Here is a 15910-nt window from a genome sequence, read left to right on the forward strand (position 1 = left end):
AAGCCCTGTGTATTTCACCTTTTCTCCCTTTCTTCCTTTTGAAAGTCATAGTGATCATGGCAATGTCAATTTCGTTTTTCCTAATATGTAGACCATTTGACCTGTGATTTGTCACTCTTTGTGACCCTTGTGTCTGTTACTGTGCAGTCCACCTTATATTTTGTTTAAATTGAGGTAACAAATTTATCAAATAAGCCAGCTTTAAAACTTCTATACATAGGGACTTCCCTGGTGGTCCAGTGGGTAAGACTCCATGCTCCCAGTGCAGGGAGTGCGGGTTTGATCCCTGGTCGGGGAACTAGATTCCGCACGCATGCCGCGACTGAGAGTTTGCATGCCGCAACTAAAAACAAATTTAAAAACTTCTGTACATTCTCTTTCCACTACAAAAAAATAAAAAGTGAAGGAAGTTGTTGCATATATTCATCCAGGCAGATAATCCCTACTCTCTGTTTTCATAAACAGGATGATAACTGTTCACACACCCAGACCCCACCTTACCTTACCCCATACTTACCCAGTTGTTGTATCTGTTCATGATGGTTTCCCTTTTTGCAGTCCAGGCTTTGCCCACAGACCAGCGAGGAAAGCAGTCTCTCCAGGGTAACCTTGGAGCCGTAATCTGACCTCAGGTTCTTCTGGGAATCAAGGAGAGCTAATTTAATGTGTTGTTCCAAAGGGGTGAACTGAACGTAGCTTCCTTACACAGAAGACGGATAAAAGTGGCAGTAGATGCGGTCGCTTATGTGATTTAGGAAACCGCAGAAAGAAGTCTTGATTTTGGTGTTGCCATCATGCTTATGTGAGACTCTGCAGGTCTCCTGAGGCTTCTTCTTTTTTTTCCACTTTGGAAACATGGCCGTGGGCAGATTCGCTCTTGCAGAGATAATGTTTTTATAGTCCTTAGCTATGCTGACAGCTTCAGGTTTTGAAATCGTGTCATTTCCCTTGTAGGTTTGACCCGAGATACTGTCATGCCAGGGTCTTTCATTTCTTCCATTTTCTTTCTTCATTTGATCGACCAGAAGATGTGAATTCAGCCTCTCCTTTGCCCTAGGTTGTGTGTTCTTCACCAGGGTTACTGTGGTGAGCACAGGTGTCCTCATGGAGCCTTTGTTTGGGTGGGGGAGGCAGTCAGTAAACCAGCTGTCACACAAATCAAGGTCAAATTGCAAGTGTGATAAGCTTAGTGAAGGAGGGGCTCACAGTGTCATAAGACCTAGTCTGCAGGGAGTTGACTGAATCAGAGATCCACAGGATAAACGGGAATTATCCAGACAAAGACAGAAAGGCGGCTCATTGTAGGCACAGGGAAACGTTTGCCCAAAAGCCCTCTGGAGGGAGGAAGTGTGATGGGCTTTTGTAGACGGAGAAGTCTGGGGCAAGCTGAGGCAGGGGAAGCAGGCAGGGAATCATTACCAGGCAGGATCACAGGCAGGATCACGAAGGCCATGTTAAGGATTTTTGTGTTTGTCCTCAGAGCAGAAGAGTGCCAGCATCACATTTCTGTTCTGAAAACCTCATCCAGTGAGACGAAGTTAAGAGAGACCAGAATAGATGTAGAAAAATGAGTTAGGAGGCTATTGCAAATATCATTGTAACGAATTTTCAGATACAAAATGGTGCCCATATTTCACTGTCTTTGCGCTTTGTGTTGGGATTTCCCTTGTGGAAGCTTGTCTTTCCACCTGACTTGCAAAGGACTTTGAATCTCCTTGGAAGTAGGTAAAGGGGAAGGTTACTTGAGACCCCTAACTGTCTGGCCACGTGATCGCAGATGATTAACTATCAGTCTTAGAGAATAAGCTCAGGTGTATTGAGGTCCAGGTGCTATCTTGCCTTCTGATGATTTCATTGGCCGCTTATTTATTTATTTGTCTATTAGATATGTGACTGGTGGCGGTGACGGTGGTGCTAGCAGCAGCGGCAGCAGCAGTAGTGATAGTTGCAAATGTACAGTTATGTCAGTCAGTGTCCTGGGTGCTGTGCATATAAACATCCATTTATTTCTTATACAGTCTCATGTCGTGTTCGACCTTTTTTTTTTTTTTTTTCTCTACTTATAGATGAGGATGAGGCCCAGAGAGATTTATGAAATTGCAGAGCAGGGTTTGAACTCAGGCAGCTTTCTTGTAGGAACCAAGCTCTTAACCTTTCCTTTAAGTGGTGAAAGGTCAGAAGTGGCCAGTTAGTGAGGTTAGAGCCCGAGGTCACACTGTACTGTGTGTGTCATGGACGCAGGACTCCAGCCCAGGCACTCTGATGTCAGAGCCCACATGATATTTCCCAGTGAATTACAAGCATGCGGAGAATAGTTTTCTTTAAGTCATAGAAGGTCAGGTTGCAAGTGTCTACAACTAATTCACTTTACAGAGTGGCAACCGATTTTCTTTTACTGTTTTCTAGACATTATTTTACATCATTGAGAACCCATTTATATATAGCTTTGAAATCACATGTCATTGTAGAGGTGCACTGTAATTAAACTTCCTTTAATTTTAGATAATAAATTATTTTGTGTTGAGAATAATTAAAAGCATATGGTACTTACCCACCATAAGGGAGACAATGAAAAAGTGTTGACAAGGATGTGGAGCAGCTAGAACTCTCCTGTGCTGCTGGTGGGAGTGCAAATTGGTGCCATCACTTTGAAATATTTAATTTGGTCATATTTACTAAGGCTGAACATATGCATATCCTGTGACCCAATAATTCCTCTCTTATGTAAGTACCCAACAGGAATATGAATATATGTTCACTAAAAGACATGTATAATAACAGCAAAAAAAACTGGAAACTACTCAAATGCCCGTCAGTAGTAGGTAAATAAATTGAGGCATATTCACACAATGAAGTGCTATACAGCAATGAGAAAAAAAGTTTAAAACTGCATGCGGGGCTTCCCTGGTGGCGCAGTGGTTGAGAATCCGCCTGCCGATGCAGGAGACACGGGTTCGTGCCCTGGTCCGGGAAGATCCCACATGCCGCGGAGCAACTAAGCCCGTGAGCCATGGCCGCTGAGCCTGTGCGTCCGGAGCCTGTGCTCCGCAACGGGAGAGGCCACAAAAAAAAAAAAAAAAACAAACAAAAAAAAACTGCATGCGACCATAGGGTTAAATATCATAAAGATACGTTTTGTTGTTGTTGTTGTTGTTGTTTTGGGGTACGCGGGCCTCTCACTGTTGTGGCCTCTCCCGTTGCGGAGCACAGGCTCCGGACGCGCAGGCTCAGCGGCCATGGCTCACGGGCCCAGGCGCTCCGCGGCACGTGGGATCTTCCCGGACCGGGGCACGAACCCGTGTCTCCTGCATCGGCAGGTGGACTCTCTCAACCACTGCGCCACCAGGAAAGCCCAAAGATACGTTTTTATGCATATCTTTCTAGATCTTTTTAAATAGTTATGTGCACATATAGATGCCCTTAAAAAGTGAAACTGCTAGTATTCTACTCTACTAGTCGGGGTAGATGAAGCTACTGAATGTAGGCCTGAAATGTAATGGCACAGACACAACAGTTTATTTTTCTCCCACACAGCAGCCCAGGGTAGGTGCTCCAGATGGGGGTCGGGGTGGGGCTCTTGTCACTCCTTGCAGTCTTTCAGGAGCTTGGTGTCTCTGCCACCTTCAGCGTGTAGCTCCAAGGTTACAGCTCGGCTCATGTTCTGTTGCAGAGAACGTACTCACAAGGCACAGCAAACTGAGTGTGTCAGGAGGAAGGATGGGGGCGGAAATGTAGTCTCCTGTGTGCCCAGGAAGAATGTACTTTAGTAGTCCGTAGTCTTTGCCATGCACATCATTTTTATTGTTTTTTGATCTGTTTCTCTCCCCCGCCACACTTACTAGTAGTACATTGTGACTGTCTTTTCATGTCAATGAATAGAGATATATCTCACTCTGTTTTTTAATGGCAGTAGATTATTTCATTGAACGAATGGGATGATTATAATTTAACATGCTCGTATTGGCAGTTTTTGTTTGATTTATTTTTGCTAAGCATTAATAATGCTAAAGCGAATCCTTGATAAGAAAAGTGTTTTCAAAGAGTAAGTTATTAGAAGTAGAATTTGATGGGTCAAAAGGTAAGCCCATTTTTAAGGTTCCGATATACATTCCTGTATTGGTCTCCAAATTGATTGTCTTCAGTATCCACTTTTCATTTTTGTTTGATAAATCAGTCATTTTCTTTTGATTTTTAATATAATTTGCATTTTTATTTTGATTGTCATTTTTAATATAATTTGCATTTTTATTTTGATTGTCATTGTCAGTGAAGTTTTTTTGATTTCTGGTTTTGGCGTCATGCTTGGATTTATTCTGGATTATAAAAGTAGCTGTATTTCCTTCTATATGTTCGTGTTTTTATTCTTCATATTTACATTTCTAATCCACCTGGAAATGGTTTTGCATAGAGTCTAACCTATTTTTGCCAAGTAGTTGGTTACTAGTCACAGTAGAATTAACTTTTTTAAATGTATAGGATTGTATGAATACATATAAAACTATTATGAAGTATTTTAAATTATCCTTCTAATTAATGACTAGGATGGAATATGGGAGAAAGTTTTTTTTAACATCTTTATTGGAGTATAATTGCTTGACAATGGTGTCTGTGTTTCTGCTGTACAACAAAGTGAATCAGCTCTACATATACATATATCCCCATATCTCTTCCCTCTTGCATCTCCCTCCCTCCCACCCTCCCTATCCCACCCCTCTAGGTGGTCACAAAGCACTGAGCTGATCTCCCTGTGCTATGCGGCTGCTTCCCACTAGCTATCTATTTTACTTTTGGTAGTGTATATATGTCCATGCCACTCTCTCACTTTGTCACAGCTTACCCTTCCCCCTCCCTGTATCCTCAAGTCCATTCTCTAGTAGGTCTGTGTCTTTATTCCCATCTTGCCCCTAGGTTCTTCATGACCATTTTTTTTTTTAGATTCCATATATATGTGTTAGCATACAGTATTTGTTTTTCTCTTTCTGACTTACTTCATTCTGTATGACAGACTCTAGGTCCATCCACCTCACTACAAATAACTCCATTTCTTTTTATGGCTGAGTAATATTCCATTGTATATATGTGCCACATCTTCTTTATCTATTCATCTGTCGATGGACACTTAGGTTGCTTCCATGAGGGACTGTGTTTTTAATGAGCACTTTATATTACTTTAATTTCCTTAACCTGTGTGACTATTAAAGTTACTATTAAAAATAAACAAAGTTCTTGAGCCTCTCTAGACATTGTATTAACATAATCCGCTCCTGTTTACATAACATGCTTTTAGCAAGTCTGTATATGCAACAACTGTAAGGTCTCTGGACGAAGAAAGAGGAAACCTTGCCTGCTTGCTGTATTTTGCTTACTCAGCAGTCATGCCCAGGTTCTGTGAGCAACAGAAAGAGAAACAAAATTTGGGTCCTGGACTGGTGACTCCGGGGTCAGCTGGAACCACCTGTGTGGCCTCCAGGGCTCACAGTTAGTATTTGTTAAGGTTCCTTGTGCTGCCAGGACAGAAATTCAAGTCTAACCTCATCAAAAGGACTTCTTTGTTAAAATGGATCATTGAAAGGATTCTTGGGGAGCTTGCAGTCTTGAATGAATTGTTGCACAGGCAGATTTTGTGCGGGGCAGGAATCAAGGGCCCTAGCAGTAGGAGCTTCTGAAGCCTCTGGAGCGCTTTCAGTAAGGTGACTCAGCTCTGACCATCTCTTCACTCGAGCCTCAAATTCCCAAGAGAGAGAATCAGATTTGCTTGGTGGATGGGAGACAGAGCCATATGCGGTATCAATAGATTGAATCATAATAATTTGCTGTTATTGGGCTGTTTTTGAACCAAACAAGCATTTTTTTATGCTTCAACTTTAACAGTACAGATGTGGCCTTTAGGGCTCTTGTAAGTGTCAGGAGAACTGTGAGGTGGTGAGCCTTCCCAACTAATGTCTATGACATATTCCTTTGATCTTCTCAACTCCACGGATCTCATCTGATTTCCTCATGTTCTTTTCCGTTTTGCTATAAACACGGAGAAAAACTCTTAACCCTAGATCAGCTTCCCTATGCAGGGAAGCTAAATACTGCTGGGGAAAATGACAACCCTTGAGATGGCCCTCTTCCACTTGTCATTGGATACTGGACATCTTCCTAGGCGGCATCCTTGGTAGTGTGGGTTCTTTCTGGTTGCTGATAATTCCATATTTCACTGCAGGCCGTGCTGCCATTCTAGTCTAAAAGTATAGTACAGTTACTTAATGGAGAGATTACTTCTTCATACTGGTGCATACTAGTTGAAAGCTTCTATATGTTGTCTCCCCCAACACCCAGCCCCTGAAGGAGATCTTGATTACTTTTGAACCATAGAGTTCAATCCATTAAAGCCGTGTGTTTTGAATAGAGACAGCCTTCAGATTGGCTTCAGGATATAAGCTGTTGCAGATAAACAGAAGGAACCAGCTCCTGGCTGCCATTTTGCTTCAATTCTTTTGAAGTATTCTCCTTGGCTGACTTAATGGTTTTTGAGATGTACTTTTCATTGAAATCATGTATTTGGATTCCATTGGTGGAAAAAAAATTTTTTCTGCTTTATGTGTAAATAGGCTATCATAATACAAAGTAAACTTCAGAGTTGGTACAGCCACAGTGAGTTATACCTTATTTATGCCATAGATGAAACAAATCAGTTGTGGCAAGTACATTTGTGGAAACCACAAGACTCTGAAGTGGATGCAGTTCATTGCTATGATTTACAAACTAATAGCTATCTAGCAATTTCTTTTGGGTAGGAGAAATAAAATCTTGGTACCAATATCTTTGCCTTTGTTTGAATGTTAAATTTACTTAAAATTCTGTGTCTTCCCACGTATTCCTCTTCCCCCGTACACACACCTGCACGCGTTCTGATTTTCATAATGCTTTGTTACAAATAACATCAATAAGAAAGAGCTCTTCTTTCCCTTATAAGGGGAGGGGTGTAATAGTAGTGAGTAATGCCAAATTTTGAGATTTCTTTTAAAAATGTGTTATATTCAGAAATACAGTTAAAGGTAAGTGAATGATGGTGAAATAGTAAATCAATCATGGTGAAATAGTAAATCAATATTCTGGAGCCAACTTGATGAAATGGAAAAAGCTGGGCTTTGGCATCAGCCAGACTTGGCTTCAAATCCCAGACCAGATTCTAAGCCATATAACCCCTTTGAGTCTCTTGTTTCTTTTCCTGCAAAGTGAGATTAACTGCTGTCACACAGGATTAAAGTAACATACTTTGAGTTCCTGGTACATAGTAGACATGCAAATAATGAGATGCAGTAGTTATTATTTCAAAATAACTTGTGAAAGATAAAACAAATTGTTTGGTTTATTTTATTCTGATAGTAGTCCTAGAAAGTGTGTGTCATCTTTCTCTTCTTTTTACGCTTCAATAAAAATTGGGTTATCCATAATGGGTTTAGCAGCTTGGCTGATGTCATACAGCTAGTTTAGACCCAGTGGTTAACTTAGACCAATTTTCAGCTTTATCTTTGGACCTAAGTAAAGGTCTATTTAAAGATTATCAAGTTTTTTTTTAAAAAAAAAAAAAGCGTGCGGGGAAGTGATTGTAAACTAAAGCCACCACTAATGAATGGTGTTGGTGTTGCTTGTCTAGTTGGTTTCCGCTGATACTACATGGAAGGGAATCAGAGCCCTCTCTTCCTGTCCAGTACTGGGAGGGCCTCAAACACCTTCTGGCCTTTACCCATCCAGTTTCCAGTGATTCGTATGACAGTGCTGAGTTGACTGCTTCTGTCTAGCAGTGGTAGACTCGAGTTTCACATTGACTTATGAGACACTTTGAAAGATTGGCCAGTGGGTTTAATACCTACTTTTCTAGGGAAAATAACAAACTACTACAGTGAATCTAAGGTGAACCCAATTTCATAAACATTAAAATGGGAAACAGAATGTATGCCTCCAGGACTTGGAGGGCATTATGCTACGTCAAGTTAGAGAAAGTCAGATGCTGTGTGATGGCACTTACATGTGGAATCTAAAAACACAACAAACTAGTGAGTAAAACAAAAAAGAAGCAGACCCACAGACACAGAGAGCGAACCAGTGGTTACCAACAGGGAGAGGGAAGGGGGGGAGGGGCCATATAGGGGCAGTGGGGGAGAAAAGGGTTATTATGGGCTTATATGAAATCATTTGTGTGAAACTTTTAAAAAGTGTAAAGCACTATAGAATTTAAAGCATCTTTCACTCAATTAAAAAAAAAATATATATATATATATATATACACATACACATATACATCCAGGAAATATATAAATTGAAGAACGCATTAGCAAGTCTTTTTGTGACCTTGAATGTATTTATACAATTAGGGTCTCCCAGACCTGTCTCCTGCACCCCGCAGGATCGTTGGTGGCTCCCGTGAAAGGGCTTAGGTGAAAACCAGGTTAAGATTTAATTGGGCCACACTCTCTTAGACAGAGCTTGGCCTGGGCATCTGTCGGGCCATTAGTTCTTCTACTTTGTGTACCTTTTTTTCCGCTCTATTTTCTAGAGCAATTTTAGGTTCACAGCGAAATAAAGAGGAAGGAGATTTCCCATAAGCCCCCTGCCCCTACACATGCATAGCCTCCCCATTATGAACACTCCTCACCAGAGTCCACTCTTTTTTGTAAACTGTTGGTCATTCATTCTCTTCTCATTCCTCACGCAGCAGCCGTGTGTGAGATAAGACATGAATGTTAAGCACCATATGTAGAGAGAAAGCAATATGCAAAAGAAATGAATATTTTATCAGTATTTACTGTGCATTGTTGATTGTGTGTGTTCTGTCTGTTCGAGAGCTGCCTAGCAAGCCCTAGCCCTGCGTGAACTACTCTAGGAAATAGCCTGCATATAAATCCTGCGTTAAAGTGTAAAACAAGGTCAGGTAGAAACCCTGATCCCAGTGAACTCCGTCTCTTGCTAGTTTTCATTTATTGGTAAAACACAAGTGTGTGACCTTTGCTGTATGATTTTTTTAAAAAAAATCTTTTTGTGGTTGGCTTATCTGGAATGTTTCTTTTTTTCCCCCTTAAATTAAAAAATAAACCCTGTACCAAACCTATACTTGGGTATTGAAGTTTTTGCGAGTATTTTGTTTGTAAACAAAAAAGTTGGAAGTATAAGAATGAGTTAAGGGCTTCCCTGGTGGCGCAGTGGTTGAGAATCCGCCTGCCGATGCAGGAGACACGCGTTAGTGCCCTGGTCCGGGAAGATCCCACATGCCGCGGAGCAACTAAGCCAGTGAGCCATGGCCGCTGGGCCTGCGCGTCCAGAGCCTGTGCTCCGCAACGGGAGAGGCCACAACAGTGAGAGGCCCGCATACCGCAAAAAAAAAAAAAAAAAAAAAGAATGAGTTAAAAACGTTTAATTGTATGAGGGACACTGGTAAGGTAGCAATTCAGAAGAATCTTAATGATGCCATTTTTATCTTGGTCCTTGACTTTAGCCTAATTAAATTGTGGGAAACTCGGGTCATAAATTGAAGAGTCACACTCTTCAATTGGAAAGGTTTCTTCTTCATCTCTGGAGTGTGGAATATGGGTCACCCATCTGACTTGTGGTAGGTGGGATGGTGTTTTATTTATAGAGGTTCATTTTCAACCTGGCCTTAAGACATTCAGTGAATAATTTAATGGCTTTCTTTTGTGTTTTAAGTTTCGATTTACCATATTTACACTCTGTGTTTACAGAGTGGTTTTTTTTTTTTCCTGTAAACAAACTGTAAGGGGGAAGAAAAGGGCATCAGTGACCATGATTATCTAAGGTTTTGTTGTTGGACATTTAAACCCAGTTAATGGAGATCAGTAAATTTCTGCACAAAATATGACTGAAATCTCCCTGTAATTATTTTATAGGTAGTTTATCATCCTTTATTTTTGGAGTCCCCATGATTCTTTGAAACTTGGCTGTCCTTCCTCGTATACTTCAGTTAAAAGTGAGCAGCCTGGCTGGCTGGGAGGGTAGTTGAATTACTTGGGAGGGTGACTGTGCCACAACTCATATGCTTCAAAAACCACAGTTGTGAAACTCTTGTTTATAGTTGTCATCTGTTACTGTTGCTAATTTCTCATTGTCTTTGGGGATTTGGCCAATAAGACAATTGCACAAAGTTCATAAAATCGTAAGTGAAAATGTGTCCGCAGTTTAAGATGTAAAATGAGAATCATAGCTACAGTAGAGATAGAGATATTTCTCCTAGTCTCTTTCTTTTCCCTACTCCAGAGAGAAACCCCAAGCCACCTGGCTTGACTTAATGGGCAGGGGGTGGGGAGGTTCTAGAGAAAAACAGCTTTTTTTTTTTATAGCTTGAGAACTGTAATGCCAAGTTATGTCCCCCCAAACTGAGATTATTAAGAAATCAGTTCAGGGGGTGAGCATTTAAATTCTGTCACAGACTTTGATAAAAGGTCTGGGAAACATGGAGACGATCAGCTCCTTTAAGTGCACCTGGGAAGATTTTAATATTTCTTTTAATATGAGGATGAAGAAACACTTGATATTGGCTGTGAGTTCCAACAACACCCTATAAGAAGAGCTGCTTGTAAGTATAGATTTACCCTACTTAAGACAGCTGAATTAGCTCTTCTGAAATTTATGTGGATTTATTTATATATTTATTTAATTTAAGCCAGAAAAATGTTTTAAAAGAACAAAGTAGGAGGACTCATACTACTTGTTTTCAAGACTTACTCTAAAGCCTCAGTAATCAAGACAGTGTGACCTCAGGGAAAGTCTATAGAATAATAATATAGCCATGGGATAAAATAGTCTAGAAGGAGACCCATAGAAATATGGTCAATTTATTTATTTATTTTTACAAAGGTGCAAAGGTATTGCAGTGGAGAAAGGTTAGTCTTTAGTGCTGGGACCACTGGACATTCATAGGCAAAAAAAAGAGAACTTCAACCCGTATCTTATGCTTTATATAAAAATCCAAATGGATCATAGATCTAAATTTTAAAACTATGAAACTTCTAGAAGAAAACATAGGAGGTACTCTTTGTGATAACATGAATGCTATATTCTCTGCCATATTCAGTGGGTCAGTCATGTGCTGTTGGGTTCTTAAGTTAGTGGTAGTGATTGTCACCCTTGTGCCGGGACTGTGTTTTGCACCTGGGCAGTAGAATGGGAAGATTTTTGTTTTTTTTTGAAGGAAAATCGCTCCTGATTTTCCTTTCTTATTTATATGGACTCAGGCACACAAAATTGTGCCATCTGCTTATGGGAAAATACTGTTTTAATTTCTTTTTGTTGCTAATTTTCAACCTTTGCCCATGAGAATAGTAAGGAAAGGATCCTCCGAAAAAGACTGGCTCCATTCTTGGAGCCAGCTACAGTTGAGGGTGGAGATGCCAGTTCTAGCTGGGACCAGCGCTTTTTTTCCCCCAGACAAAGCCATGACATGGTGCTAGTGCTTTTTATTAGTAAAAAGATCTCGGGATGCACAAATCACTCACCATTCGAAACTGTCACTATCCTACTATCTAACCCCTTTGACCCCCTGGAACTGAGTCAGGAGAGAATAGCCTGGGGGTGGCCTAAAGTGTCATGTTAGATTTATAGTAATTGACCACCTCATCAGAGGAAGCACCATGTATTTTTATCTTTTAAGGCTTGAGTTTGGCCAAGTCTCATTGGGATCCAGTTCATGTTAGTAGTGCACAAAGGTCAGGAGCTACACCCTGTGCCCTCAGCCATTAAAAATCAAATAGTTAAATTTCAAGTGTTGGAAATGTGAATTTTTCACCTTTCGATTCTCATAAACTGAAGCTACTGTTGCTATAGCAATGGTTTTCCACCTACATAAAATTTGTGTTTGAGACTTTTTTTAAACACAGTTTTTAAAACTATAAAATGAATAAGCATAGACATCATAGTCCTGAAATAATTATTCAAACGGGAGAAAGGTGATTTGTGTTTAATAATTTTATGAGTGGAAACATGAAAACTCGATCACAAATCTCAATTGATTTTATGGGTAGGAACATAAAGTCGAATACAAGTCTAGTTAAATGTGATATATCTCATTTAAAACAACAATTGAAAAAATTAAAATAACATAGATGCCAGTGAGTGGCGTGAAATTATTCCAGCAACAAGAAGCTTTTCATAGCAGTGGGCTCTTAAATAGACTTATTTTTTTATTCCTGCTAAACTACTCATAAAATGATTGTAGAGAAAATTTGAGGATGGTAAGTTAATGCTTTGAATATATTCAGTATATGCGTGTTTTCCCAAGTTCCTAACATATTGAGTACTTTAAAAAAATGAAACGTCTAGGAAATGAGATATTATAATGTTGATAATCTTGTTATAATTTAGTTTTATTTTTTAATACACATTTTCCATTATTTATACTTAGTATTTATATTTTTTACTCTGTAATGATCAAGTTATTTCATTATGTCCTTCTATAGGTATTACATGGTTCTATGAATCTGTGAAGAAAATGTTGAAAGCTCTTAGATTTATGGGATTTATACCTGGAAGCAGTCTTCGGGAGCATTCTGCCCAACTTTTTCGTTTTATTGAATGAGGAGCTGATTCTTTGAGGCTGAGGTGACACCTATGGGTTATTCAGCTTATTGGAGCAGAGCTGAGACCGGAATTAGATGGACCCTGGCCTCTTGGCTGTTCCCCTGCATGATGCTGTGTCCCTTTTAGTTGCTTCCACACTAGAGTGCCACTTGGTTGCATTTTTATTGATCTTTACAATAGATTTATACATATAAAAACAAATCTACCTGTGGTCATTTCTGTTGGACTTGGACAGAAGTACAGGAATTCTTAACAAGCAATTTAGATGACAAGAAAACTACAGCCAGTTTTCATAATTATTTTTGTAATGAGAGAAATTTTATCGAGTGACCTTGAATGTGTAGCACTTTAAAATATTTGATTCCCAGTAAGAAAATAATGAGCAGACTAGTAGAAAATGTGGGTAAAAGATGGGAACAGTAAAAGTCAACTCACACTAAAACAAATGCAAATAGCCACTAAAACAACGCCAGCTGGGAGTGAGCTATCTTATTCACCTATCAGATTGGCCAAGAATTAAGTGTGGTAATGCCTCGTATTAGTGAAGGCATAGGGAAATAGTCATTCTCTTTTACTACCTGTGGGAATAGTCAAATATAAAATAAAATGCTCATAACCTTTGATCTGTAAATGCTATGGCTGCAACTTTGTCCTACAAATATAATAGTAATAGTATGAAGTTAAACTTTTCATATAGTTTATAATGATGTGCAAGGATGGTTATTGAAGTTTTGTTTTTCTACATTTACACAGATCAAAAAAAATCAACAACTGGTAATTGCTCAAGTATCTTTTAATAATGAACTAGTTATATAAATTACAGAACCATAGAAAATATATGTAGCAGTAGATCGGTATGTGTTGAAGTCCAAGATTTATTAAGAGGACAAAACAAGCAAGTTTTAGAGATGTTTGTATACTAATAAAGATATACATATTTATGTTCTTTCTATTTAAGAATTCTGGTAAGATACAAATGAAAATGTTAGTAATAATCTATGTCTTCTGGGTTTTATTGGATTTTGATGAGGAATATTGAGGATAGAGTAGAGGAGACTTCCCTTTTCACTTTAAATCTTTCTGTACTTTGTGAAATATATATATATATATGTACTCTCTACACATATGTTGTTTTGTTAAATTTTTTAAACAGTAAGGTGTGTTCATTGTTAAAATGATTTTGCTTATTAACTGCAAGTGAGGAATTCTTCCCTTATTTTGAAGTAATTTTGAAAAACTTATTCTTGATTTCTTTATAAGTTAATTTCTCTTAAAGAAAAAGCATATTTAGTTCCAACATTTAATTGAAGTTATTGAGAGTCAACCAGAAAAGTTTCAAAATCAGTAGAATTCTACCCCACTCATGTCCTATACCCCAGTCTTCTTTCAGGAAGATAGTTTCTAAGAAGTACATATATCAAAAGTCATAGAGGTAATTTTATTCTTTGACTCTGTAATTCCATTGCTGGGTCTAGGTGCTAAAGAAATAAAAATTTTAAATCTTCATAATAGTAGAAAATGACAGTAATACAGATGTCTAGCAATTGACTCCCGTTGACCAAACCATGAGATACGATGGAATGTTATGTTGTCTTTACAAATACTGAACACTGATAAGGTATGCATACAAAATAGTACCAGTGGTTAAAATAATGCTTTTTGAGTGCATTTCAGTACCAGACATGCATGGTAGAAACCAGGTTTCCTATTATAGTATATCTAGACATTGCCTCTGTTTGATAGAAAAAGAAACTAAGGATGAGGGGAGCTCAGCAGCTGTCATGTAGATGAGCTTTGTTTTGAAGCCCCAATGTCGAAGCCCATCAGCTCCCACTCCAATTCATCCATACCCTCACAGCGCATGCTGTCCCCCAGGAAGAAGTTCTGCACTCGTCTTTTGGAAATATTGCTTAAATAATCAGTAATAATGATTTTAAAGCACACCAAGAGTAGATCTGGAGCCTCTTTGAACTCTGGGACGCCCAAGTGGTGGTTCCCTCCATATCTCATTTCCAGTTTATAGCTGAGAATAATCAGACCTGTACTCTGACCTCTGTGTACTTCTATAATTATAATTTATAGGTAGATTTGTAATTTGAAGGATAATTCATCATAAATGTTTTTCCTACTCAAAAATGCTTGATTTGTCTTTCCTGTGGTAGGAGTACTTGCTGCCATTGTTAATTTTCTATGATTTAGGCAACACTGATGATCAGTTTCTGTGTGCATACCTTTGTGAGTTAACTCTAGAGGCACATAGGTCCTAGCTTTGAAAATGAGCAAATCATTCATTATGGAGTTGAGCCTGTGATGGTGTCCCCATCACTTCCTTATACTCCAGTTCACAGCTTCTGCTGCTCCTGGTCTGCAGTGATCAGGTTCCAGAGGCCACTGAGCACTGCATCCCACCCTCCCCCGCAGCCTTCAGGGCTGGAACCAACCCCCAGCCCCCACTCTATCAGTCCCCTTGGTCCATTAACTCCTGTGTGCTGCTCAAGTATTATCGTTTCCTTTGTGCATCTGTGACATGAAAGAAGTGGAGAAAGCACTGCTAGCAAAACACATGTTTATAAAAGTGTAACACAGATGTCGGTTTGATTTTCACTCATACCTTCCATTTTGTTCAGAATTCATTATTCCCCAGGTGAAAGCTGCAGAGAGAGAGAGGAAATGTCAAACTCATCTCATCATTAGTTAAGGACGTATTCAGGGATTTTTGAATTCTAGGCCAGCATACTCAGTTTCTAGAAAAACAGGGAAATCAAGACCTGGAGAAAACAAACAACCCAATCAAAAAATCGGCAGAAGACCTAGATAGACATTTCTCCAAAGAAGACATACAGATGGCCAAAAAGCACATGAAAAGATGCTGAACATCGCTAATTATTAGAGAAATGCAAATCAAAACTACAGTGAGGTACCACCTCACGTCAGTCAGAATGGCCATCATTAAAAAGTCTACAGATAACAAATGCTGGAGAGGGTGTGGAGAAAAGGGAACCCTCTTGCACTGTTGGTGGGAATGTAAATTGGTACAGCCACTATGGAGGATGGTATGGAGGTTCCTTAAAAAACTAAAAATAGAGCTACCATATGATCCAGCTGTCCCAGTCCTGGGCATATATCTGGAGAAAACCATAATTCCAAAAGATACATGCACCCGAATGTTCATTGCAGCGGTGTTTACAATAGCTGAGATATGGAAGCAACCTAAATGCCCATCGACGGATGAATGAATAAAGAAGATGTGGTACATATATACAGTGGAATATTACTCAGCCATAAAAAAGAATGAGATAGTGCCATTTGCGGCCACATGGATGAATCTAGAGAT

At 39.3% G+C, this 15910-nt stretch overlaps 1 protein-coding gene across 24 annotated transcripts in view; it reads left to right on the plus strand.

Annotated features, from left to right (window-relative positions):
- Window positions 1–15910, plus strand: part of PLEKHA5 (pleckstrin homology domain containing A5) — a 235259-nt gene that overhangs the window by 50140 nt on the left and 169209 nt on the right. Inside the window, exon 4 of one of the 24 annotated variants that reach the window (XM_067008832.1) lies at window positions 12456–14707. The exons of the other annotated variants lie outside the window; for them this stretch is intronic. Coding sequence (XP_066864933.1) covers window positions 12456–12474 — 19 coding nt within the window. The 3' untranslated portion in view covers window positions 12475–14707. Of the gene's footprint in view, window positions 1–12455; window positions 14708–15910 lie in introns of those variants that run through there. 24 annotated transcript variants of the gene reach the window in all.

The sequence above is a fragment of the Kogia breviceps genome, chromosome 12 (genome assembly GCF_026419965.1).
Source record: "Kogia breviceps isolate mKogBre1 chromosome 12, mKogBre1 haplotype 1, whole genome shotgun sequence".
Taxonomy (NCBI): domain Eukaryota; kingdom Metazoa; phylum Chordata; class Mammalia; order Artiodactyla; family Physeteridae; genus Kogia; species Kogia breviceps.